At 38.3% G+C, this 26,757-nt stretch overlaps 1 protein-coding gene across 1 annotated transcript; it reads right to left on the bottom strand.

Annotated features, from left to right (window-relative positions):
• Positions 1 to 10,343: 10,343 nt before the first annotated feature.
• ankrd33ba (ankyrin repeat domain 33ba) lies at positions 10,344 to 25,847 on the bottom strand. Its single transcript, XM_087789099.1, has 6 exons — positions 25,187 to 25,847; positions 14,569 to 14,698; positions 14,087 to 14,227; positions 12,836 to 12,977; positions 12,437 to 12,635; positions 10,344 to 11,360 (listed from the first exon to the last, which is right to left on the bottom strand). Exons 1-6 carry the CDS (start codon positions 25,592 to 25,594, stop codon positions 10,818 to 10,820), a joined length of 1,563 nt encoding a protein of 520 aa, XP_087645225.1. The 5' UTR covers positions 25,595 to 25,847; the 3' UTR covers positions 10,344 to 10,817.
• Positions 25,848 to 26,757: the final 910 nt, after the last annotated feature.

Raw genomic sequence — 26,757 nt, forward strand, 5'->3', positions numbered from 1 at the left:
TTTATTATAAATTAAATTCCAGCAATTGTTTAAATTACATTACATTTCATTCTAATGATGACTTGTTGAAGCTCGCTTGTTCATGTCATGTCTTGTCTCATGATTTTATTTTGAAACTCGTTTGTTATGTTTCCTGAGTTCCACGGCGCCTGTTGCTCTCACAGCAGCTGCAGCTCATCAAACAATCACCACCTCCTGCAGCAACAGGCGTCAGATTATAATCATCACTCCCTGGTAAGTACGTTCTCTATTCTCTCTCACTTTGATCACATTTTTTCTTGCTCTTAGTGTTTTTTTCCTCCTTGTGCCTGAGCCTACGTTTTGTCGTTTTATCCAGAGCTTTTGTTTTTATAACTATTGTGATTATACATTTTTGATTCTTTCCATTTTTGTTTGTTGTTTGGTTGTTGCATTAGCACTTGGGTCCGGTCAGAGATTACAACAATTTTACTTGTACAAGGAGAGAATAATACAGCACATTCTGTACGTCTGATTTTACTCTAAAGTAAAAACTTTTTCGGTTGCATCTTTATACTCCATGGTTAGCTATAGATAATCAGAGAGACAAGAATAAAGATCACAACAGGAAAGGCACAGGAATGCATTACAGCTGGTGTGGAATGAACAGTGTTGCCAGTAATGCGTTATTAAGTAAAACATTACAGTAACTACATTTATGAAAAAAAAAGTTTTTACAGTAACAAGCTCTGTAATTAATTACTTTATCAAAAAAATATACTTTAATTGTTGCAGGGATTTCTAAGAAATTAGAAGGATGGTCGGCTTGAGACCTGCGTCGAATGAATTTTTTTCTTTTTTTACAAGAAGCTATTTTTAATTATACACAATTATTATTAGAAGTTAATGGTATTAATCTTTTAAAAATAAAAAAAAACAACAAATGCTTTATGAAGTAAAGACTGGAAGAAACACAACGTCTGTTAAATTTCTTTGCATCTCATTTACATCAATAATGCATTCAATGACAATGGGATGCTATGGTTTGTTCAAGAACGTATGATATTTAAAACTCAACGTGAAACACTGTATCATGTTAATGAAAAATTAACGCAAAGTAAACGTGTGTTTACTGTTGTCTGCACTTGTTCAATAATTATTTAATATATTTAATACTTGTAGTTGTGTTTTGTTTGTTTTGTCAAGCTGACCCAGAGGCGCGAAAACAAATGTGTTTGAGGTACTCCTGGTCACCTTGACCATGGGAAAACACGAGGGTTAAAGCTTGTTGTTAGTGTTTTACACTGTTGTTCAATTTTTTCACATAAGATGCTCTTTAATATCTGTGGTTGAGCAAGTTTGACGACACTCGACACACTCCCTCAGAAATTTTCCGTCAACAAGAAGAGGATTCTTTAGGGAAAGATGTATTTCCGTCTGAAAAGGGCCTTTGACTTCCGAGTATCCCAGTGTTCCACAGCGAGTCACAGGGAAAGCAGGCGAGCTGAACCCCAAGAGAGAGGCCTGTGATGAGAAGTTTACATCATCAAGCATCTGAGAAATGTTTAAACGGTCGAGGAATCTTTCAAAGTGGGTCGAAGTTACGTGAAAACATGTTATCTGTGATTTGCAGATTTGCACTTCTCGCAGGAGCGTCTGGTGATCGAGGGATTACTCCGCTCACATTTCTCGTTGAAGGAGTGCCAGTGATAGACTTTTAAAGAAATGTAAATTTCGCTTGGCACGCCACTTAAACTCTTACAAAAATCTGTTCAAAAATCCGTTTGATTCCGGTGGACGTCGCTGCTTTGAACGATCAATTCACTTCACAGACCAAGTGTGAGATAGAAAACATGCATTCATGACAAGCGTACTTCCAATTAGGATTCATATTCAGAACATATGTTGTGTATGTTTCTAGGGGTCATGTTTAGGGATCAAAAAACAACATAAAGATTGTTGAGAGAGATATTTAACGATTGATAAGGTCAACCCACAAAAACTGGCACCTTTTTTGTATACGGTCAATATACGAGTTCTCGAAATTGTAATTTTATTGAAAGGAAACGATAAATTAAGTTTTGTAAATCACATAATCATTATGATTTCAACTATAAATCGACACACTTTGGATTTGGATGGATGGATGGATGGATGGATGGATGGATGGATGGATGGATGGATGGATGGATGGATGGATGGATGGATGGATGGATGGATGGATGGATAGGTGGATGGATAGGTGGATGGATGGATAGGCAGATAGGCGGATAGGTGGATGGATGGGTGGATGGATGGATGGATGGATGGATGGATGGATGGATGGATGGATGGATGGATGGATGGATGGATGGATAGGTGGATGGATGGATGGATGGATGGATGGATGGATAGGTGGCTGGATAGGTGGATGGATGGATGGATGGATGGATGAGTGGATGGATGGATAGGTGGATGGATGGATGGATGGATGGATGGATGGATGGATGGATAGATTGATGGATGGATAGGTGGATGGATGGATGGATGGATTGATAGATAGATTGATGGATGATGGATGGATGGATGGATGGATAGGTGGATGGATGGATGGATGGATGGATGGATGGATGGATGGATGGATGGATGGATGGATGGATGAGTGGATGGGTGGATGGATGGATGGATGGATGGATGGATGGATGGATGGATGGATGGATGGATGGATAGGTGGATGGATGGATGGATGGATGGATGGATGGATAGGTGGATGGATGGATGGATGGATGGATGAGTGGATGGATGGATGGGTGGATGGATGGATGGATGGATGGATGGATAGGTGGATGGATTGATAGATAGATTGATGGATGATAGATGGATGGATGGATATAGGGAGGCCAAAAATATAGCCAGTCCCCAGTTGTGCAAGTTCTCCCACTTAAAAAGTTGAGGTTTACCTGTAATTTTCATCACAGATAAACCTCAACTATGAGAGACAAAATGAGAAAGAAAAAAATCCAGATTTTTATTATTATTATTAGCAAATTTTGGTGGAAAATAAGTAGTTGGTCAATAGCAAAAGTTCATCACAATACTTTGTTATATACCCTTTGTTGGCAATGTCAGAGGTCAAACGTGAAGTCTTCACAAGGTTTTCACACAATGTTGCTTGTATTTTGGTCCATTCCTCCACCAGATCTCCTTATAGAGCAGAGGTAGTTTAAGGGTTGTCGCTTGGCAACACGGACTTCCAACAAAGTTTTTTTTAATGGGGTTGAGATCTGGAGACTGGCTAGGCTGGCCACTGCTTCGTTGCCCGGGCGGTGTGTTAGGGATCATTGTCATGCTGGAAGACCCGGCCACGTTTCATCTTCAATGCCCTTGCTGGTGGGAGGGGTTGTTTTTTTTTACTCAAAATCTCACGATACATGGCCCCATTAGTTCTTTCTTTTACACGGATCAGTCGTACTGCCCCATGGAATGACGGATGGAGGATAACAACATGAGGAACAAACAAGCCCACTGTTGAGGGGGACGTGGAAAAGGTCGGTCGGTCGGCTGACGAAATACTATTTGGCCTCACTGTAGATAGACTCTATTTAAACATATAATAATAACAATAAACCTATTTTTAAAACTTGATTTAAAAACAATATAAATATGATTCATTCATGTTTAACTGGTTTTCATACCACCCTGTCACACTTCATGTCATCCGTCTTTTATAAAGACACTGTTTCTTTCAGTTCCATCAAAGGCAGGAAATTACATCAAATAACACACTGACATGAGCCAAGGTCAAGTTCACATAATTTGATATGATTTATTTTCCATTTTTTGGTAGTAAAATTGATCCCACAATCCTCAAAATGACCAACCAGTAATTAATATAAAATTAAACAAATGTACGGCATAATAACGGCTAAATGTCGTAGATGAAAGTTATCCTAGTTATAAAAGTTAAAGGAGCTGTAGACGACTATATCTGTACATTAATTATGCCATAAAAAGTCACTTTATATCGAGACAGCAAGTCAAAGTCACTTTAAATAACTTTTTTCCAGCCAAAAAAAACCCCCACAAGGTTAAAAAAGTCAATTTCATTAAGAGTCAGCGGATGACATCATTACTGAGCAAACACCACCAGCTGTCGCCATGTGGACCGAAGGGGCTCGCAAGCTGGACTCATCTGGTTGTGACCGGTCGCACCGCCAACAAACCAACCTGAGAATCTTCCACCTCGACAGCACGTCAGTCAACAGTCCATCCTGAAGCCGCTCGTGTTTGCCTTCTGTTGAACCCTAGTCCGGGTTATGATGACCGAGTGACACTGACAAACAGAAGGGAATCTCACCGGCAACTTTCAGTTACAGCACAGATTGAAGCCGAGAGTCAAAAACACATGCTACGATTTGTTCTTTTCATTAGAATTCAAACATTTCACTTGAACTACTTTTGTGAAACCCATGGTTAGATCGCAAGTAATGACCATAATTAACATCCCATAATAATACCTCATTAGCTTTACTTTTTCTTACTATAGTTTTATTGAAATGTTGTTTTTTTTACTGAAGCTATGCTGGTCCTTATTCAAGAAGCGGTTGATGATTATACCTTAAACATGAATTGTGCTGCTGTGAAAGTGACTTTAACTCATTAATGAATGGATACGTCGCTTAATGAACAAAGCTTTATGCTACTGAACATGTGACTCTAAGTTGTTGTGATTTACTTGGTTTTTTTCAGCCTATATTTATATAATAATCCTCCAAATGTGAATAATATCGATGGACTATGAAAATAGTTTTAGCCAGTGCAAATAAAAATGTGTTCCAGCTCAAACAGTAAATATAACTGTCTTGTATTAAATCAGATCCAAATGTGTCGACATCACAGGAGTGTGTGTATGAAGAGAAAAAATCCCTGAGATTTTCTCTGTATTTTCACATATTTCTTTACTGTGGAATTCACCCGATGAGTCACACATAACCTGACCATTTTCAGTCCAAAAAAACCCCCAGTTATTTAACCAATATATCCAAAAAGTAGGTGTAAGTAAATAACTGTGTTACGGCTAGATTTGTTTGTTTTTTTCAATTTAAAAACAAGTTGATTTATCAAAAAAATATTTTCAATTAAACAAAAAGACGTTGATTGATTAGCTCTTGTTTTATCTCTGGGTCAAGGTGACCCGAAGGCCGAAAACAAATTGTGTTTGTGGTATCCCTAACACAAGTGTGTTAAAACAACTGTTGAATAATTATGTCATATCCACTAATACTAAACACTAAAAATGTTACTTCAAATAAACAATACAGTAAAAATACATATTTTAAAGAAACTTTCTTTTTTATTATTTTTATATTTTTTAATGAAGCAACATTTTTATTAATATATTCTTCTTTTATTGAATTAACATTTTTATTAATATATTCTTCTTTTATTGAATTAACATTTTTTCTTGATGCACCATTTTTATTAAATATTATTTTATTGGGGTAACATTTTTTAACGAAGCAACATTTTTATTAAAATGTAATTTTTTTATTGGGGATAACATTTTTTATTGAAGTAACTTTTGTAATACAAATATTATTCTTTTACTGAAGTCACTTTTTTTTATCCAAGCAACATTTTTATTTAAATAATATTTTTTTGTTAGCATAACTTTTTTTATTGAAGCAACTTTTTTTTAATTAAAACTTCTTTTTTTTAATTGACGCCACATATTTATTGAAATATTATTATTTTAATGAGGTAACTTTTTTTTATTGAAATACTCCCTTTTTATTGAAGCAACATATTTTATTGAAGCAACATTTTATTCAAATATTCTTCTTTTATTGGGGTAACTTTTTTATTGATGCAACTCTTTTTTTTTAATTGAAGCCACATTTTTATTTAAATATTATTATTTCAATGAGGTAACTTTTTTGTTTAAATATTCTCTTTTATTCAAGTTACTTTATTTATTCAAGAAACTCTTTTTATTAAAACGTTTTTAGTTAACACAGCATTTTTATTGTAAAATCCTTCGTTTATTGGAGTAACTTTATTCGATTTTTTTTAATTATTTATTAAAACTTTTTTTTAATTGAATCATTTTTTTAAATAAATGAAAAAAAACCGTCATATACAACCGGCCACCAGAGGGCAAATGACGAGACTGAATTCGTCTCATATGGAACGCAATGAAAATCCTCTCATCATTACATGATGACATAATAGCTGTCCTGCTATCAGCCGCCGCTATTTAGCCACTGCTGTGTGTCCACCAGGGATTTAGGTCGGAGGAGGTGTGCAGGGTGTGCAGGGTGTGCAGGGTGTGCTCAGCAGCCTTTTATAATCTCAGGTTACAATCCCGGCCTACATCTGTTTCAGCCACAATGATGACCTGAATATCATCTGAAGCCACCAGGAAACTAAAAGGTCTGTGTCACTCACTGACAAAATAAATAGATCATTTAATGTTAGTATTACGACTGGAAAAACATAAATGACAGATTTAAGGGACGAAACTCAATACTAAAAAAATTTTAATCCCATAAGCACTTTTCTCCTCAAATAGAGTCAATAAATGTGCTGGTCTTCAAACGACTTCAGCTGTATCTAAGCAGATTGCGCTGTGAAGACGATGAAGTTTATTTGCAGTAACAATTGTGCGGCGCTGCACCCCTGTGACCCGACAGCAGCTAATCACCATGTATATTAGACACACACTCTTGGAAGGCACTTAAGCTGCGAACGCTGGGAGAAGTTATGACCGTGAAATTGTTCCGCGAGAAAGTCCCAGACAATGTTAATTCACTGCGTTCCACTCGACTCCGAGTGTTTAAACTGACGCTCTCCTTCCTGCCGTTGAAACGTTGAATCACGGAAGAAGAAACAGTCACTGACGTGCACTTTCAGGGACGTCTGGAGACGCTTCTGCAGAAAGAGTCATGTCAAGGTGAGACAAAGTCGTAAACCTTGTGTTGTCCCAGGGTCAAGGTGACCCAAAGTCCCGGAAACAATCACGGTATCTGTATATGTAATAATCGAAGGTGGGGAGGTCGTCGACCTTGACCCAGAGACAACACGAGGGATACCTAAAACACATTTGTTTTCGGGTCTTCGGCTCACTATGACCCAGAAACAACACAAGGGATACCTGAAAAACATTTGTTTCTCTGGTCTTCGGGTCACCTTGACCAAGCGACAACGCAAGGAACAATTATTGAAAAACAAATTAAAGCAGTTACGATACATAAAACACTTTTGTTTCCGGGTCTTAGGGTCACTATGACCCAGAGACAACACAAGGGATACCTGAAACACATTCGTTTTCGGGTCTTCAGGTCACCTTAACCCAGAGACAACACAAGAAAAACATAAAACACATTTGTTTTCGGGTCTTCGGGTCACTATGACCCAGAGAAAACACAAGGGATACCTGAAACACATTCGTTTTCGGGTCTTCAGGTCACCTTGACCCAGAGACAACACAAGGAATACCTCAAACACATTTGTTTTCGGGTCTTTGACTCACTATGACCCAGAAACAACACAAGGGATACCTAAAAACGTTTCGGGTCTTCAACACAACAAACCCCTGTGTTGTTCTTACATCACTGGAAAATAAAGCTGATTCTGAAAATTAAATATAAATCCATACAATATTCACTTTCTTTGTTTGCCTTCATGCTATTTATAAATAATCTATAAATAAAACATTAGTTGGTGATAGTTCACACACAATTCAAACTTCACTCATTTTCTACTCACCCTCATGTCGATTTAGGGTTGGGATTAATGGGAGTAATCTGTTCTTTTTTAGAGTTGTAGTCAAAAATGTTTGTTCATTTTAATGTAGCGACTGGAGCTCAGTTGTCTTTATTTTCATCTTTGTCCAAAAAGACACTTGAAAACATCCAAATATGCGGAATTGTTCCCAAAAAAATAGACGACTGAGCTCCAGTCACTACAATAAAATGAACAAACATTTTTGTCTATAACTCTAAAAAGGAACAGATTACTCTGAAAATAATCCCAACTCTTAGTCGACATGAGGGTGAGTAGAAAATCAGTGAAATTAAGGTGAACTATCACTTTAAGCATTGATAATTATCTTAACCATGTTTTTTTTTTCCTGTATATTTACTGCAGTTTGTCCTGATGAACTGACTAATGTTTGTTTATAGCTCTTTTAATGTAAAGCACCATGTGGCTCTGAAGGCTTCTATACACATTAATATACATCATAATTGTATCATCATTAGTACTATGATTTGCTATCAATCTTAATCTTATTTATAATAATGTACACGTTTGTAACTGACTGACTTGCTAATGAATATAAAATATTTTCTATGTAGGCTGAAATTATAGTTCACCAGGTGTTTATTTTTTTTAGGTCTGCACAAATTTTTAAAGAACTGAAAGTTTTTCATGCATCATTTGAAAAAACGAAAAATTTAAATAAAATAACCACATTTCTACCAATATGTATTTTCGTATCGCGGGTTGCCGACCCCTGTGCTAGACTCAGATCTGACGCTGGAGATCAGCTGCTCTCGCACCATAGGAGTTAATAAGTTCTCGGAATCTTCCCTGGAACTAAATCCAATGACTTCCTAGATCTTGTTAGGAGCTCCTGACATAGAGCAGGTCATTCCTATGGTTCTCCAGGAACTGATCACATGAGGAAGTATTGTTACAATAATCATGACTTTAAAACATACAAGATACTGATGCAGTGGAAAATAAATAACGTATGAGTTTCTCTGAGACTTTCTTGAACCTTTTCAATCCACAGAGGCTCTGTTGGGCCTCGAACATCTACTCAACCTGAATGAAGTGTTTAATGGTGACCAAAAGGCCAATAAATAAACGTGTTTGTGGTATCCCTTGTGTTGTCTCTGAGTCATGAAGACCCGAAGGCCCGAAAACAAATGTGTTTGAGGTATCCCTTGTGTTGTCTCTGGGTCAAGACGACCCGAAGGCCCGAAAACAAATGTGTTTTGTGTTATCCTTTGTGTTGTCTCTGGATCAAGACGACCCAAAGGCCGAAAACAAATGGGTCTGTGGTATCCCTTGTGTTGTCTCTTGGTCAAGACGACCCGAAGGCCCGATAACAAATGTATTTGTAGTATCCCTTGTGTTGTCTCTGGGTCAAGATGACCTGAAGGCCCGAAAACAAATGCGTTTGTGGTATCCCTTGTGTTGTCTCTGGGTCAAGATGACCCGAAGGCCCGATAAAAAATGTGTTTGTGGTATCCCTTGTGTTGTCTCTGGGTCAAGATGACCCGAAGGCCCGATAAAAAATGTGTTTGTGGTATCACTTGTGTTGTCTCTGGGTCAAGATGACCCGAAGGCCCGATAACAAATGAGTTTGTGGTATCCCTTGTGTTGTCTCTGGGTCAAGATGACCTGAAGGCCCGAAAACAAATGCGTTTGTGGTATCCCTTGTGTTGTCTCTGAGTCAAGATGACCTGAAGGCCCGATAACAAATGAGTTTGTGGTATCCCTTGTGTTGTCTCTGAGTCAAGATGACCTGAAGGCCCGATAACAAATGAGTTTGTGGTATTCCATGTGTTGTCTCTGAGTCAAGATGACCTGAAGGCCCGATAACAAATGAGTTTGTGGTATCCCTTGTGTTGTCTCTGAGTCAAGATGACCTGAAGGCCCGATAACAAATGAGTTTGTGGTATCCCTTGTGTTGTCTCTGAGTCAAGATGACCTGAAGGCCCGATAACAAATGAGTTTGTGGTATTCCATGTGTTGTCTCTGGGTCAAGGTGACCAAAAGGCCCAAAACAAATGTATTTGTGGTATCCCTTGTGTCGTCTCTGTGTCAAGATGTATAAGAAATGTTTTTGTATTTAGTTAATATTAATTCCTGATCAAAGTTTGTACAGTGTACCTCTCAGAAAACTGCTTATTTAGTCCAATACTAATGTGTAACCACTCCTGCCATGAACTCTACAGCATCTGTCCTGAAGACTCCACCTGAGTGTGACCAGAGCTACTGTAACTGCCGTCCCTTGATGCAGAGAAGCAAAGATTAAACCTCACCTGAAGGTCCATCCACCTTGAAGAAGGACCTTCCACTGCTTCCACTGTCACGGCTCAAAGCCTGAGACCGTGATCAAAGACACTGCTGCAAACTTTTGACGGTCAAACTGAAAAATGTCAAATTTAAGATGCTGGTCCTGCACCTAAAACTTTATTAGAACTAAAGTTTGCCTTTGTATCGTTTTGAGTTCTTCATACACTTTATTTACCCCGTTGTAGTTTCTACACACCCGTAGAAAAACGCTTGCAGATGTGTTTTTTTAAAAATGTTTTATTTTCAATTTTGGTATGAAATTTAATAGCATATTACACAACAGACCTTCTTAAAAGTACTACAATGTGAATCAAACATCACTTTAATATTTCAAAAATATATAGCGCTGGGGTCTCTATTATAAAATATCTTTTAAGCGACGTACATTCACAGCAGTATCGACATTTAAAGCTTATAAACTCGTATTTGGAATGGATTGAACTGGGAATGTACCAATGATACACATTACAAATGTTTCAACCTGGCTATTGCAACTCGTTATAAATAAAATATAAACTCGCTATAAAACATTTTTCTAGTCTTACTTCAACAGCTCGACATCACAGTTTTCAATACCCTGCTCCAGTTTGTAGTGAAAAAAAAACACAGTTTCTTTGGACACGTTTCCTGAAGCGAGCCGGAGATCCACGGCCTCACAGTGTAGTTATCGTCACTTCAAGAACATTTGACAGTAGATCTTCTGCTTCGTAAGCAAGTACGACTGAGACAAAACGTTGGACCACCCTGAGCATGTTGTCCTGGCAAGGTCAAATCATTTTGGACGTTGACTTTTATTTCCTTTTGCCAGCAGTGAGATGTTTCTTGGTCAGAGCTTCCAGTCTTCTTCTCTCCACCTCCTCGGCTTTCCTCCTCTCTTCCTTGAGCTCCTTGTAGCGCCACTTTGGAATCTGCAGAAGGTTCCCGCCGCCGTCTTTGGCACTGCTCTTCCTCCGGATCTTCTCCGGTGCGTAGGTGGGCGCGGGGGCTTTGGAGACCCTGACCTTGGGAATGCAGAAGCCCGGCCTGACGCTGCTCCTCCTCAGCATCATGTGCATGGGGAGGAGGCTCGTCCGTCGCACCTCCATGTTTTCGTTTAAGACCACAGCTCCCATGCTGGAGCTCCGATTCCGAGTCACCAGACTTTGGGGCTGAAGGCTGGCCCGGCGGTCCGGGTGCTTCGCTACTAAAGTGACCTTGGAGTTCTGAAAGAGTTTGACGTGAGCGTCGAAGCGCTCGGGGTGGCCGGCGCGGAGCTCCTTGGCACGGTGCTGGCGGATGATCTCCGGAACCGCCTGGTGACGTTTCCCAACACATGGAGGGCTGTCAGGACACACCTGGAACCAAGACCAGCATCAGTTTTTATTTCCAGTTAAATAAAGTATTAATAATAGAAGCTGAAATAGATCCTCATATTTTTGATGGTGTCCTTGTCCTGTCTTGTGATTTATATCCACGCACTTCCTGTTCGTTCTGCTTGAGTTTTGTTCAGAAACACAGCGCCTGTTGCTGCAGCACTTCAGCAATCAATCTATCAGCTGGAGAGTTTAAAGCCACGCCAAGACGTTTCTATTTGTTCCGGCTTTTCCTTGATTTTCTGGAACTCCTGTTGTGTTATTAGTATTATCTTGATCTTTAAAGTATATACTTTATTGAGTATTGTTTTGATTGTTAAAGCGCTTTGTGACCCTGGTCTGGAAAAGCACTATATAAATAAAAATTACTTACTTACTTACTTACTTTTCTTTCTCGCAAAATGACTTATAAACTTATGATTTCATTTAACTAAAATTTTCAGGAAATGTTTATAAATGGACTAGATACAGATACATTTTTTTTTTAACCCTTGTGTTATCTCAGGGTCAAGGTGACCCGAAGGCCCGAAAAACAAATGTGTTTCTGGTGTTACTTTTGTTGTCTCTGGGTCAAGATGACCCGAAGGCCTGAAAACAAATGTGTTTCTGGTATCCTCATTTCTGGGTTCACCTTGACCCAACACAAAGGGTTGATTGAATTTTTTGGGGGTTGCTAGTTTAAAAAAAAATACTCTGGACTACCTCTTTTATTTTGCCACGAGTCAACACAAAAATTGAGTTATTGAAGATTTTTTTTAATTCTTTCGTTTCACCAGCGTTTCTTGATGTAGTCGTGAAGAATCATTGTAGAAAAGACAGAGAAGACAATTCTTAGTGATGGTCTGATGAAGCTTCATGAAACAGTGTCATGTTGTTTAGAGGTCAGTAGGTGACGCCAGTAGTTTTAAAATTGATGTTTCATTAGAACAGTTGTTCAAAATAAAGGAAAATATTGCAGAGACCGCCATCTAGTGGACTCTGAAAATAATGACACTGCTTCATGAAGCTTCATGGGACCGTCACTCACAATTGTCACACAGTACGTTGTGATCACTCACTGTGTGACACGCCACCGCGATGAAGGGACTCCTGATGGCGGTGGTGACCGACACCAAGTGGTCGATCACGCCTTCGTCCTCCGGGTTGGTGACGTTGGCGATGTTGAAGACGTTCCTCACCGTGTCGGAGAGGCGCTTCAGACACCCGCGGGGCTCCTGGGCTCGCGCCACCAGCCCCGCCAGTGGCGGCCACTCTAGGCTGAGACAAGGTTTGATGTCAAACTCAAGGTAACAAGACGGTCGCATGAATAAATGACAAATCCAAGTTTAACTGCTTTATGAATTGAACTCATTTAATATTAGAGAAAGTAGTCAAAGCAGGCGTTTGTCAATATTATTAAAAACATTTTTACAAACAAATTAAATGAGTGCGATGGTTGATGACATATTTTCTTGTACCTGTAAGAGTCGCATAATTGGAGAGGACATGGTCTTTCCATCAGCCGCGTCATTAACCAGGCCGTCTCGTAACGCCCTGTGAATAAGGCCCATTCCCGGGGAGTCAGGTGGCGACCACAGTCTTTTGCATTGAGAGCTGCTCCTGAGACACAAGAAGAGTTTTTTCTTTGGATGCAACACTACGGAAATGTGATGAAGAGACGTATGCAATTTATTAACAACAGATCATCACAAACCATTGGCGTTCAAGGGACTTTAGAGCAAATAAAAGAAAGAAAAACACCCTTGAAACATTAATGTCTCTCTCTCTCTCTTTCTCTTTCTCTCTCTCTCTCTCTCTATATATATATATATATCTATTTATATATCATATATATATACAGTATATATATATATATAGTGGTTATGTTCAGTGACTTCTTCATTTTTTTAAATTTTATTTAATTAATTGATTTCATTACTTATAATTCAACTCTATATTTAATTCTTTTTTTTTGTTGCCTATTCAAAAATCTGATGAAGGTTCACGAAACAGTGTAATGTTGTTTAGATTCCAGTAGTTGGCAGCATTAGTATAAAAATGATGTGATGTTTCATTAGAAACATAATGCGAAGACCGCCATCTAGTGGACTCTGAAGAGAATGACACTGCTTCATGAGGCTTCACCAGACCATCACTACCAATCATTAGGAACACAAACCCTTATTCTTGTTCATAGAAAAAATACTTGAACTTAAACAACGATTTAGTTCAGTATCTTCTTTACATATTTTAGAATTTATTTCAAAATTTAAACCTAGGTTATGAGTTGGTGTGTCTTTGTGTGCCTTAAAACAGACTGGCGTCCTTTCCTGGGTGTCCCCCCGCCTCTCACCCGAAGAAACTGCGATAGACCCCCCGCCCCCCACAACTCCACATCCTCACTTACATAAGCTACAAGCAACACAGAAACTGAATGAATGAATCTTCCATCCTTTTTTGATTATTTATTCAATTTATTTATTTTGAAATAGTTCAACATTTAATTTATTTTCTAAACCTTAAAATTTTCCTAACCCTTACACTACCTTTAACTATAGGATGGATTAGTCTACCTTGAACTGAAGTTTGACACGTAAAAACACAAAACTCTATACTCTCAGAGCACGAAAACAAAAGATCCAGTAAAGATTTGAAACATATCTTGGCTGAACGAAAACATTATTTAAAAGGTATTCGACTAAGATCGACTTTGTATTAAAACGGCCCACCTGCCATCATAAGTGAGCGGACACACTCCAGTCGACCCTGCATGGCCGCCTTCATCAGAGCGGTGAACCCGTGGCAGTTCCTTCTCTCAATGTCCAGTCCGGGATAGTAGTTGAGCAGATAGTTGGTGATCGTGATGTGACCTTAGGAGACCCAAGAAGACGACAGTTATCAAGAGTTTGTGCCACTGAGGGGGAAAAGGCTTCTTGAACATGTTGTTTTGCTTTCTTGCTTAAAGTCGACAGACGATACAACTGCCTCGGGTTTCTCTCTCCTATATGTTTTTCCATCATCTCCCACAGTCAATCTGTTTTGGGAGTTTTCGCCTGAAGACGTTACAAACCACAAATGCTCACTCCTCCAAAAGTCAAGTCCTAGATGACTTGGACGATGACATAGAACTTGGACGAAGCGTACGATATTTACAATGACGTCAAGGACGAGCATGTTTTTTTTAAAAAACAGTTGTTGCTAAAGGTTGTACCTGCTTGTGCAGCTGTGATGAGGGCTGTGTTTCCCTCGCTGTCCTGCCAGTTGACATCCAGATACGGACACTGAGATAAAGCTATGACGATGTCCACGTAACCTTGATAGCACGCCACCAGCAGCCCCGTCTGTGTGGGGGGGGGAGAGAGCAGAGCCAACAAAAAAATACCTCGGTTAGCGTCGGCAGGAAATTGTTTTGACGATATAGAAAGACTTGTCAGAGGGGAAGAAGCTAAACGGCATTGACTCGCTGACAATATAGAAAGAAATGGTTTAAGGAGAGAAAACAACAACACGTCTGTGAAGGTCTTGGGAGACCTTTGTGCATCTTTCATATCGAATATCTCGCGGAAATATGACATCTGTTGTGTTTTACTGTGAACTCAACCATCTTGAACTCCCTGTCTGCCTCCAACATCTCATCTGTGTGTGTCCATGTGTGTGTGTGTGTGTGTGTGTGTGTGTGTGTGTGTGTGTGTGTGTGTGTGTGTGTGTGTGTGTGTGTGTGTGTGTGTGTGTGTGTGTGCAAATGTGGGTTCACGTTGCGGCCTGGAAAACTACTTTAAAAGTTGGTGTTTTCCGAAGCGTGCACAAGTTTATTAGCCAGGACAAACAAGTTTACTGCCCCGCAGTCACTCAGGACAGATACTGACTAAATGCTAATGTGCCGAGGCCAAAAATGCTAATAGTGCTGAAACCATTTCAAGAGTTCAACTTTTATTGGCAGCACTTTGGATATAGTAATAGTCAACAAAACAAAACCCCCAGATAACACTTTCAATATGAGGATATTAAGAATATAAATACTTACATTTTATTAACTACTGGTGAGGAAGGAAGGCGAAGAGGAAAGTGCAGGCAGAGTTAAGGGGGAGAAACTGTAGGAGTATATTCTACCATTATATTTTTTTTAGTGAAAAAGAACAGGAAAACACACAGTTTTTAAATGTTTGATGAAGGAGGACATTAAGATGACAGGTGTGACTGGGGAGGACGATCAAGATAACGGTGGACACTGACTTGCGGAATATTTCATGAGATTTTCTTCTCATAGAAACATTGAAATACAATATTGTTTGAGGTTATTTGTATTTTCTTTTTCTATTTTTCTCCAGAAACATTATATGAAAATGTTATGCAGAGTTCTTAAAAATGTGTTCTCTCAATATTCTGACTTATATTAAGCTTTGACTTCCTGTATAGTTTTTTTTTTAAACAGCTTTCACGGGTCATATGTCTAGGAAACAACCAACCACAAGTCATATAAAAAGCCAAACTTGTGGTTCTCCAGCACCATTTAACAACAAAATGAACTAAAATCCAAAAGTTCATTCAAAACCCGCAGTATAAAAAAGCACATGAGATCTATTTGTTCAGATGTCCTGAATCAAAGGAACATTTCACAAGAAGTATGTGTTGTGTGAAAAGGGAACCTTTAGTGACTACAACTTTAGACGCTACAGCTGTCAGAGCTACATTGTTTAAAGTGATACTTCAGCCAAACTTCACTCATTTTCTACTCACCCTCATGTCGACCAAGGGTTGGGATTATTTTCATAGTAACCTAAAATGTATTTGAATGTAGAGATAGGAGCTCAGTGGACAAACTTCTTCAAAAAAAGACGCTTAAAAACATTTTAATACTATTGTCTACACTGGAAACGATGTTTACCCACTTCCTGTCTGGATCGCTTGTTATTATTCAAACTTCTGCTTCAAATGGGGTTAAATACTTACTTATTTTAGGTATTTGGATGATTTTAAGTTTGTCTTTTTGGACGAAGATGAAGACGAAGACAACTGAGCTCCAGTCGCTACATTAAAATGAACAAACACTTTGTCCATTACTCTAAAAAGGAACAGATTACTCTGAAAATAGTTCCAACCCTTAGTCGACATGAGGGTGAGAATAAAATGAGTGAAGTTTGAATTTTGGGTGAACTATTACTTTAAGTTTTTTTTAAATATGAGAGTTGAATTTGTGAAGGACATAACTGTAGAAAAAGATGTTTATAATTTTGTCAAGCCAGTGCAGATAAATTCATTTCATATTTTTGTTTATTTATTTTGAACCCAAACTGTATTTATTTTTCTTATATGGGTTTAACAAATCACATAGAAAGGTTAGCCCACACATCTATTTGTGCCTGTCTGGGTGTCTGTAAAATAACCAGTTCACCACTGGTTTTAAATGTACAGCCAGTGATGTGAATACCCGATTATTTGCAAACAGTTTTTGAAATAAATGCTTGATTCTTGCAGCGTCGTGCAGTGATGATAAAACTTTAACACTGTGTTCAGCCTGTAATAGTTCTCTGCTGTCCTCATTTGTTAATCTAATTCAGTGACACCATGTTCCCCTCGTCGCTCAGTAAACCAACTTTGCTCCTCTTGGCATTATTGGCTTTCCATTTTGGTTCCCAGGCACACTGTGTTACCGTGCCAAACTTCACTTTTCCCCATGGAGGTGATCAAAAGTTCTATCTCCGGGAAATTAATAAATAGAATAATGAATAAGAATTAGAAAGCCGGGAGGGTTCGAGAGAAGTTCCAAAGTTTGTGCCAGCCACCCACTCTTCCCCACTTCATCCACACATATGCCAACACCTACTCGTCATTTCTTGACTTCCATTTATTTGTAAACCATATGGAAATGAATCCAGATTTTAAAACCCTTTAATGCGTTTAACTAGATAAAGCTGCGTGCTTTACATAATCATTAATCTTTTCAGACACAATGGGGTGATTTCCCAGTACCATTGTTAGGAAAAGTCACTGTGGCACACATCCAGGTTGTTGACACACTCGCACAGGACGTGTCAGTGTCTCTGTTGGATTCTTTCACGAGCTCACATTCTTGGCCGACCTCCAGCTTTGCAGCTATATACTTAAACTTTGTGCCCTGCAGCATGTCTGGAGCAGCCAGTCAGCAGAATCGCTGCTATTTTCTCTCCGAGGCAGGAACACACGGAGCACATGCAGCACTTTTCCCTCTGATACATCATGTAGCGTAAAGAGAAACTCAAGTTTGACATGGGCCGTGTTCGCAAAACCTAACAGAAAATGGTGTAAAAATGACACTTTAATCATAAAAATTGGCTCCATTTATTCATTCATTCCTTTTGCAATCATCGCACAAACATCTCTTGGATATTTAACTTTAACTTTAACTACATCCCGATATGTTCAAATGTCCCAAAGGATTTCTTATGACTGAATTAAAGGGGCAAGAAAGGAAAAAAAATAGTTTAAACAGGCTAGATATTAAAATGAAAGCTCTTTTTCAGTATCTTAATGCCGCGACTGAACAAAGACTGTGATTTTTACTTCATCTTAACATTGTCAGCTCCGCACCTGAGCCTTCACATCAGCCATCACCATCGGAAACGAGCAAATGTTCCCCAGCATCTTGTCCCATGAGCTGACTGTGAATCAACTGCTGACCCAGAAGGATGTGTCGTCAGCGGCAACAACTCCAGCAGGACAACTTAAAGGCCTTGATGGCGCCTCGATAAAGGCAATACCACGAAACTAGCCACAGCGTATCTCTAGTTTATTGCCATTTAAATCTCCCCCTCTAACCACTCTACGACATGCCAGAGCAGACAGCATAGAGACAGATGATTCTGATCAGTTATCATACTTTAATTATAATTCTCAGGCCTTCAATGAAGGTGTAGGAACACTGACCTTAAATAAAATACATCATTCATCAATGACTTAAAGTGATACTTCACCCAAAATTCGAACTTCACTCATTTTCTACTCAGGATTGTTCAGATTATTTTCAGAGTAATCTGTTCCTTTTTAGAGTTATAGACAAAAATGTTTCTTCATTTTAATGTAGCGATTGGAGAGTTGTCTTCGTCTAAAAAGACAATTAAAAACATCCAAATACCTCCATACTGCTCGTCTGTAATGACCCTTTTGTATTGAAGCCTAGACATAAGAATTGTTCAGAAAAAAATAAGTCTTTATTTTGATCTTGTTTGTAGCAGAAGTTTAAAGAATATCAAAAGATATAAACCAAAAATATCACGAGAGCTTCCAGAGAGAACAGTCTACTGTCTAAACTTGTAATTATTTAAACATCTGCCACAAATGAGAGTAAAATAATTGACTTGTTTAAGTTTTTCCGTAACAATTCTTCTTGTCGAGGCTTCAAACCAGCATGAACATTATAGACGAGCAGTATGGAGGTATTTGGATGTTTTTAAGTGTCTCATTTTAAAGGAAGTTCATCAACTGAGCTCCAGTGTCTGAATTCAAACAAAGATACATTTGTGTCTATAACTCTAAAAAGGAGCAGATTACTCTGACAATAATCCCAACCCTTAGTCGACATGAGGGTGAGTAGAAAAAGAGTGATTTTTGGGTGAACTATCACTTTAACCATTCGACAGAAACACACTCTGGTTAGTGACGGTCACACACACACACAATCTGATTACAGTTACACAGCATGATTTGATAGAAGAAAGCAGGAACAGCCATCTTGGACTGATGATTGGCCAAAAATCCTCTGGTTTCAATTATAACCACTTGGTCAGGGGTCTGCAGTACGACTCCTCCAGCTCAGCCTGGTGACTCCCCATGTCCAATTATTAATTATCAGATAAATGTGGATTATTGTGGATTAATAAATGGACAATTCTACCAAACGGGAACCTTTATTTATTAACATAAAATATTTTTATTAAAACAAACCCAAGCCATCAATTCTGATTCATGTTTTCTTTTTTGAGACCCAGGTGTGACCTAATCTGAAGAGGTACATTTCACAATAACTGCTAACACCGGTATCTATGACATTGCTCGAGACCTTGGCTCCTGCTACGGTTGCATGGATGCGAGAAGCACGGTCTTTGAAACAGCCTGACAATGTAGGTGGTTTCTATAAACTACGAAAACAAGGGCCTAATTTTTTTTAAGTAAAAGAAATCTTATTTTTAAGAATGTTTTTTTTATTAATAAGTGTGGGGCAATATCTCTCCGATACCTCCCAGACGTGGAGAATGAGTTATGGTCATAGTAAAATTATTTAAAGGATTTCTATTTACAATAACATTTTTGATATTTTACATACATGTTTTTCAGAGCTTCAAAAGGAAATAAAAGAAACTAAGGCCTTTTCCATTATACTATTTACCTCATACCTTACATTCCCAAGTGGATATGAGCCCTCGATGACCAATCAAAGGACCAAAGAGTTAATTATAGCACCGTCAGTGAGTTCTTGAGCCAAATTAAGCTCTGTCTAAACATAGAGCTTTAAAGGAGATCCATTTTAGCAATGGCTACAAGAACAGGATTATGTATTTTGCATGTAGGACAAACCAAGTTGCAGACAACAGCAGTTTGAAACCTTTTATTACTTTCTGCTGATGGACGCAGACATCTGTCCTGTCAGACGATAATCTCCTCAGTTCAAATTTAGTTTGTTCAAATGTCCCAAACTGTGCTTCTTTCTGACTCCGGTGAGGTGAGATGTGTTGCCTTTGAACAGCTTGTCGCTGTCTTTCATTCACGCTAATTGTCCATCACAGTTTCCAATGAACAGTCTGCAGTGGTTTAACCGACAGGACGATGTTTCGCTCTGTCCAACGACCATTTAATAGCAATTTAGTTTCTCTCTGTTTCCATTAACACAACACAATCACATTTTTGACCTGATGTTGTGAGCGAGAAAGACTTTATTTAGTCAAATAAATTCATTTCTCAGTCACTCAATCTTCCCGCCTCAAGCGAGGTCACTGGTTCTGATGAAGTGCCAAATTCTGGCCAGCTTATTATTATTGTTTACACACAAGCACACACTTGTACACATGCAAAGTAATCTGGGTTCTATCCAGCTCTAGGAATAGAAAGACTTAGCCTTTATCAGTCAGAGAGAGAGAGAGAGAGAGAGAGAGAGAGAGAGAGAGAGTGAGAGAGAGAGGGAAGAGTCGGCTGTTGACATGACAATTCTGACTGCAGTTTATATTCTCATGAGGCAAAAGCACTTCAAAATGTATTTATTTTTTTCCGTGGAGAGTGGAGGATTTAAACAAGGAGACATGGTATTCATCTTCAGTATCTCCTTGAACTCTAAACAGCTATTATGTGAGGACAAACAAAGCAGCTTTTAAAACCTCTACTTTTCTCTCATTTCTATTTATGTGTATAAACTTATTCTAGCGAATAAGGAATATTTTGGAATTGATTTTAGAAGTTACAATTGATGACCCTAAAAATCTATTTTTAGAAATGCAATATGGTAAAATGTGCAGCCTTTCTGAGGTCAGAGCAAAACGACAAGATGTAAAAATATTTCTCTTTAAGTATTGAATATATTTCACTTTGCAGCTATTACTTGTATTCAAAATAAATTGTAAGACACCCGTATAATTATATTGACATGTTTTGTGCACGGTTCATGACTTATCTGAAGAGGTACAGTACATTTCACAATAACTGCACTAGCGCCGGAATCTATGAGGAAGAGTTTATCTCTTGACATTACAGTTGAAATGAAAACCTGTTTTTCTACCTAGTAAACGGAACCAAAACTACCGAATACAGCAAAAAAAAAAAATTGATTAAGACTTGAATTCGGAAAAAGGATTTTTAAAAGTCAAATAATTTTCCAGGAAATTACAACCTCAGCTTAGTTAATATCCTTCTGAACTTATTTATTTATTTGGACGACGCTGATGTCATATTCGGAGGGATGAGGATGAGGGTCCATTACAACGCAACACTGAATCACTACGACCACCGACGCCTTCCCCGTCAGTCCCACAACAACTATCTCTCCAAACACTGACCGACAAACTCAACAGATATCCCTCCTAATCTGATGCATCGGCTTGTCTTAACACCCTTTATTGAGCAACGAGCTTTAGCCCTCGCACACCCCCGACTAATGTTGTAATCCAACGCTGAAGAGTCCCTTTGTGTCTGCGAGTGAAGCGCTATCTTGGCCCAGTTGGCTTCACGTGGGAGCAGAGATCTGCTGGGTGGTGTTCCCGTCGATATTGTCCCGGCTGGATCGCATCAGACGTGCGCGAGCGTCCCTTTGATTTTTCCACTCATTTGTATTTGCTAGCTGCATCACCGCTGTCAAAATTACCCCCCCCCCCCACCTCCCCGCCCCTACTAAGCCTTATTTAGTGAAATTGCCTTCTGACCTGAGGCGCTGGAGTGTTGGCGCGGGGTCAACTCCACTGCTAACTCTACAGGACAGGTTGGCGAAGACTGATATGACAACACAAATAACAAAGAACAACTCGATTCAAACACACAGCTGTCGCTTGTTATGTCTCATTACATGGTAATCTCATTCCACCATAAATTGGTGTGTTCGGGGGATATTTCCCTGATTACTTCCCTGACCTTTGACCCCCCGTCTGCTCCTCCCTCGAGTCCCCGATGAACCAGAGATGGAGAGTCACCATGGAATACCACGTGTTTTAACAAGAATTGTCATCAATAGTAATATTAGGCAGTGCAATAGTACAACAAACAGGAAAACTAATAATAATTTAGAGGTGACATTTTCCACATACACCGTCAAGAGGTCTATTTAAAGGTGGCTGTGTGGGCTGACAGGCTTGAAAAAAAAGTGAACCACATCACAATCCTTATATCTCAAGAAGCAGCCATCTTGGACTTGAATCATTCATTTTTGGAATATAGAAAAGTTTTTTTTTTATGATTGTCAGTTGATATACATTCATTCAATAAATGATAATTTGATAAATATGATTTTTATTATTGGTATTCAATCATTATTTTTGGTTAAGTTTTTAATGCTGAAGTCATAATTTATCCATGGAATCCTACTGTAGATTGGGATTTAAAGGCTATATCACAACAAAGAAACTGCTCTAACAACATTATCAGTCAAGAAGATACAGTGGATTTCTTTGGCTTTAAAAAAAACAAATGTAAATTAAAGATTATAGAAGTTTTGGGTCAAACAGGGTTAGCATATATTATGAGTTGCTTCCAACGACGTGAAGATAAATTAAGAACGGAATCACAATTACGGGTTTAAAAGTCAAAATAAAATTTTATCATCATACTGTATGTAACCTAGTGAATGATAATAAACCTTTTTTATTACTTATGTTGAGTTTAGAAAGTTTTTAAAAACATGTGTATTGTTATTTAGAGAGATATTTACCCATAGTATTTCCTGGCTAAATCGCTTGTTATTATTCAAATTGTCTGCCACAAAAAAAGCTTAAAATATAGACTTATTACATTTTATACCCGAACAATTATTCTAGTCGAAGCTTTAATACAAGATGGACGTTACAGACGAGCAGTATGGAGGTACTTGGATGTTTTTAAGTAACTTTTAACTTGTAACTTTTTGGATGAAGATGAAGACCAAGACAACCAGGTAGGTTCCAGTCGCTACATTAAAATGAACAAACATTTTTGTCTATACCTCTAAAAAGAAACAGATTAGACTTGGAAAATAATCCCAACCCTTAGTTGACATGAGGGTGAGTAGAAAATAAGTTTTGAATTTTGGGTGAAGTTACACTATAAATAGTTAAAACTTAACTCTAAACACAATGTCATGCAGGATTGGTCTTCATGACCTCACTGGTGCTCCATCATTTTTCGTTCATCAGTTGGCTGGAGGGGCTGTTCTTTTGGCAGAGGATACAAATACTCTTTGATCACGTTGCAGATAACACTCGAATGACAACAATGTTCCTGGCTTCCAAAACGGACACCATGAGAGCTACTAATCGATCGTTCATCTCACATAACGGTTTGCCAAATCAACGCGTTTCCCAATTTTAACAACAGAGTCAGAATCATAAAACTTAAGTTTAAAACATGAAAGAGTAATGGATTAAAAAAAAGACATCATTTAATTTAACTAAACAATGTTGAGATCTGGTCGACTTTGGCCAAATTTATTTTCTCACACTGCTCAGTGTGAACGCGCTTGCGTAATCAAAATATTAAGTGAAAGTGCAGAAGTGCGTGATTTGGGACACACCACCGGTTTATATCGCTTGTTATTCTCGAAACTTATGCTACGAACAAGTTTAAAATAAAGACTTATTTAAGTTTTTCCAGATCAATTCCTTTCGTCGAGGCTTCAATACAAGATGGACGTTACAGACCAGCAGTATGGAGGTTTTTGGATGTTTAAAGGTCTCTTTGGATGATATTTTATTGGCTTGATGGATTTTTTACTAACAACTTCATCACTCAGAGAAGTTTGCAAAATCAAAAATATATAATTGTTGTTTAGCATGATTTAGTGTGTATGTTCAGTATCTTGCGTGCAATGTTTTGGTTTCAGGGTTAGGTTTATGGTTAGTACACCAGCATTTTAATAATGTGATAAAACTGTGCATATGATTCACACATTAAATAAACAGTGTTTTCTACATCCACTTTTATTTCCTTCTTCTAAGAACTTCCCCCCTTTCTCTAACACCCGTCCCTCACATCTGAAACCAAACATGTGTTAATAGTTCTTCATAGTGATAATTTAGCCTCAATATATATAAGCTAATGTTTTTGTTTTGCATTTTAAACTTCTACTACATTATGACCTCACACTTTTGGACAACAAATCTATTTATCTATCTGTATTTGACTTGATTTGATTCCCTCAAAATAAATTGGAAAAAACTTGATTTTATATTACACAGTAATGTAGTGTATAATGAAGTACATATTTGTGTTTAATATTAAATGTTTGAATTAATTTTTTAATCAAACTTCATACATCTGGAGAAGCAAAACATACCTTAGCTTATATGACACTTGTTTCTTGCATTTAATACACTGACATTTCATATCATTGCAAATTACATTCTATGACCTGTATTGACTCAATGTCCTCTCTGGAAAATAAATTGTGAGATTTGCAACTGAGAAAAAGAGTGGAGCATCAATAAAGTTAGTTTTAAATGACTGAATATATATATATATATATAATTAAATAATATTAAGATAATTAAATTGAAATAACTTTGTGATGATAAGACACTTTAAATAAAATTGATAACAAAGTTATATATATATATATATATATATATATATATATATATATATATATAATTAAATATTAAACTTTAAAGCGTCTTCAGATAACTTTGTTATCAATTTAATTTTATTTAAAGTGTCTTATCATCACAAAGTTATTTCAAGACACTTCACAGTTGAAGTAAGACTATAGTGGAGAAAGGAAAAACAGATCCCAGCAATTCAACAATGAGCAAATCACATCGTGGTGTTGGCGAGGAAAAACTTCCATTTTAGAAGGCAGAAACCTCAAGCAGAACCAGACTCATTATTGACGATGATTTGTCACTTTAAATAAAATTGAATTTAAATTGAATTGGTCGGTGAATATACATTTTGTTGTTTCCTAAGTTTGCATCGAACTTCCTTGGAGTTATTTCCAAGTGGTTGGTGACCTAAATATTATTTAAATGTATTTAACTTCTTTACTTCTGTAATAAATACAAGAGGAAGTGGTTTGGGAGTTGTTATTTGGATGATAAAAAAAAGGGGGAAGTTTGTGGCTCAATATTTTTTAACCTATATTCTTAATTTAAGACTTTTTTGGGGGTGTCGTCAGAATTCTCTCGTACCCTGCTGTTCCGGTCCGTCTGCATGACCTCCTCCTCCTGGACCCCGTGCCGGATCATGATCCGGACCAGAGCCGCGTTGTTGAAGCAGCACGCCTGGAAGAGCGACAGCGGCTCGGGGCTGTCCGGGGACGGCGAGCGCTCCCAGTCCGCGAACGCATCATCCAGCGGGTAGAAGGAGTCGTCGGAGGCGATGGTGCGACCGTCGTCCAGGTCCTCGAAGTTGACTTCTTCAAACTCATCCTCGTCCTCCACACTTTCTTCGTCCTCATCCTCATCCTCACCATCCACGCACTCCTCGACTATAGTCGGCTGGACCAGGGCGAGTCCGGAACCGGTTTTGTGCTGGAGCTGCTTGAGCCGGAGCGACGCTGCGCCTCCTCCATCCCTGTCGTCCGAGATCAGCACCATCTAACCCCCGAACCAGCGACACTGTCCGCGGGCCCGTCTGCAGCCTTGCTCGAGGGGCATCGGTGTCTCTCCCCCCAAATCCACTCTATAGTCCCGAGAAGTCCCCCCGAGAAGCGCGCCGGCCAACTAATAAAGACGCGCCGATAAAGTTGCCGGTCCGTGAACGCATCGTGATTGGTTTTTTTTTTTAGTCTCTCATCAGTTTTTCTTTCTCCAAATATTTGAAAGTTTCTAGAGCTTCGACGCACAGGAGACTGTCCCGAGCCAGGCGGAGAGAAGCGGACGCTCGGTAACCTACTGTTCAGGCTGATCCGATTAGATGGGACTAGAACTAACTCCCTCCCCCTTTTATCTCCCCCTCTGTCTGTAGAGGATTAATTCCACTCGAGTTCACTTGACCCCAACTTCTTTTTTTAAGGCATGTTGTAGTTCGATTATCACAACAACCAATGTTAACCATTCATAATAACAATTTAAAGACATATTTACACTTTTATTGGTTCTATATTTATCTCATGGAAGTCCTTTGAAGCATTTAAAATGGCAAGAAAAGTGCCTGTAAATGAAACAAACTTTCTGTCATGATGTTTAAACATTTGGAGGTTTATCTCGTACTGTTTTTTTTATCCTTTTCCAGATAAATTAATTTCCTTTAGCATCAGTTTGACTGTTATCCCAAATCTCTGGATGATTGTAAGTAAGTAAGTAATTTTTATTTGTATAGCGCTTTTCCAGACCAGGGTCACAAAGCGCTTAAACAATCAAAACAATATTCAATAAAGTATATATTTTAAAAATAAAGATAAAACTGATAACACAACAGGAAGACGTCTTTTATTTGTTCAGGCTTTTCCTTGATTTTCTGGAACTCCTGTTGTGTTATCAGTTTTTATCTTGATCTTTAAAGTATATACTTTATTGAATATTGTTTTGATTGTTTAGGCGCTTTGTGACCCTGGTCTGGAAAAGCGCTATACAAATAAAAATTACTTACTTACTTACTTACGTCAATAATCTCTGCTCCTTATCTTATTTTAAACACACTCGTAACCCCTGCTGTGTTATCCCCGGGTCAAGGTGACCCCGAAGGCCTGGAGTCTGAACAAACTTTTTGCATCTCATGTTAAAAAAAAGTAATGAAACCCATGCTGGGAGGTAGGTTT

Source organism: Callionymus lyra, chromosome 4, assembly GCF_982586985.1.
Source record: "Callionymus lyra chromosome 4, fCalLyr1.hap1.1, whole genome shotgun sequence".
NCBI classification, from domain to species: Eukaryota; Metazoa; Chordata; class Actinopteri; order Syngnathiformes; family Callionymidae; genus Callionymus; species Callionymus lyra.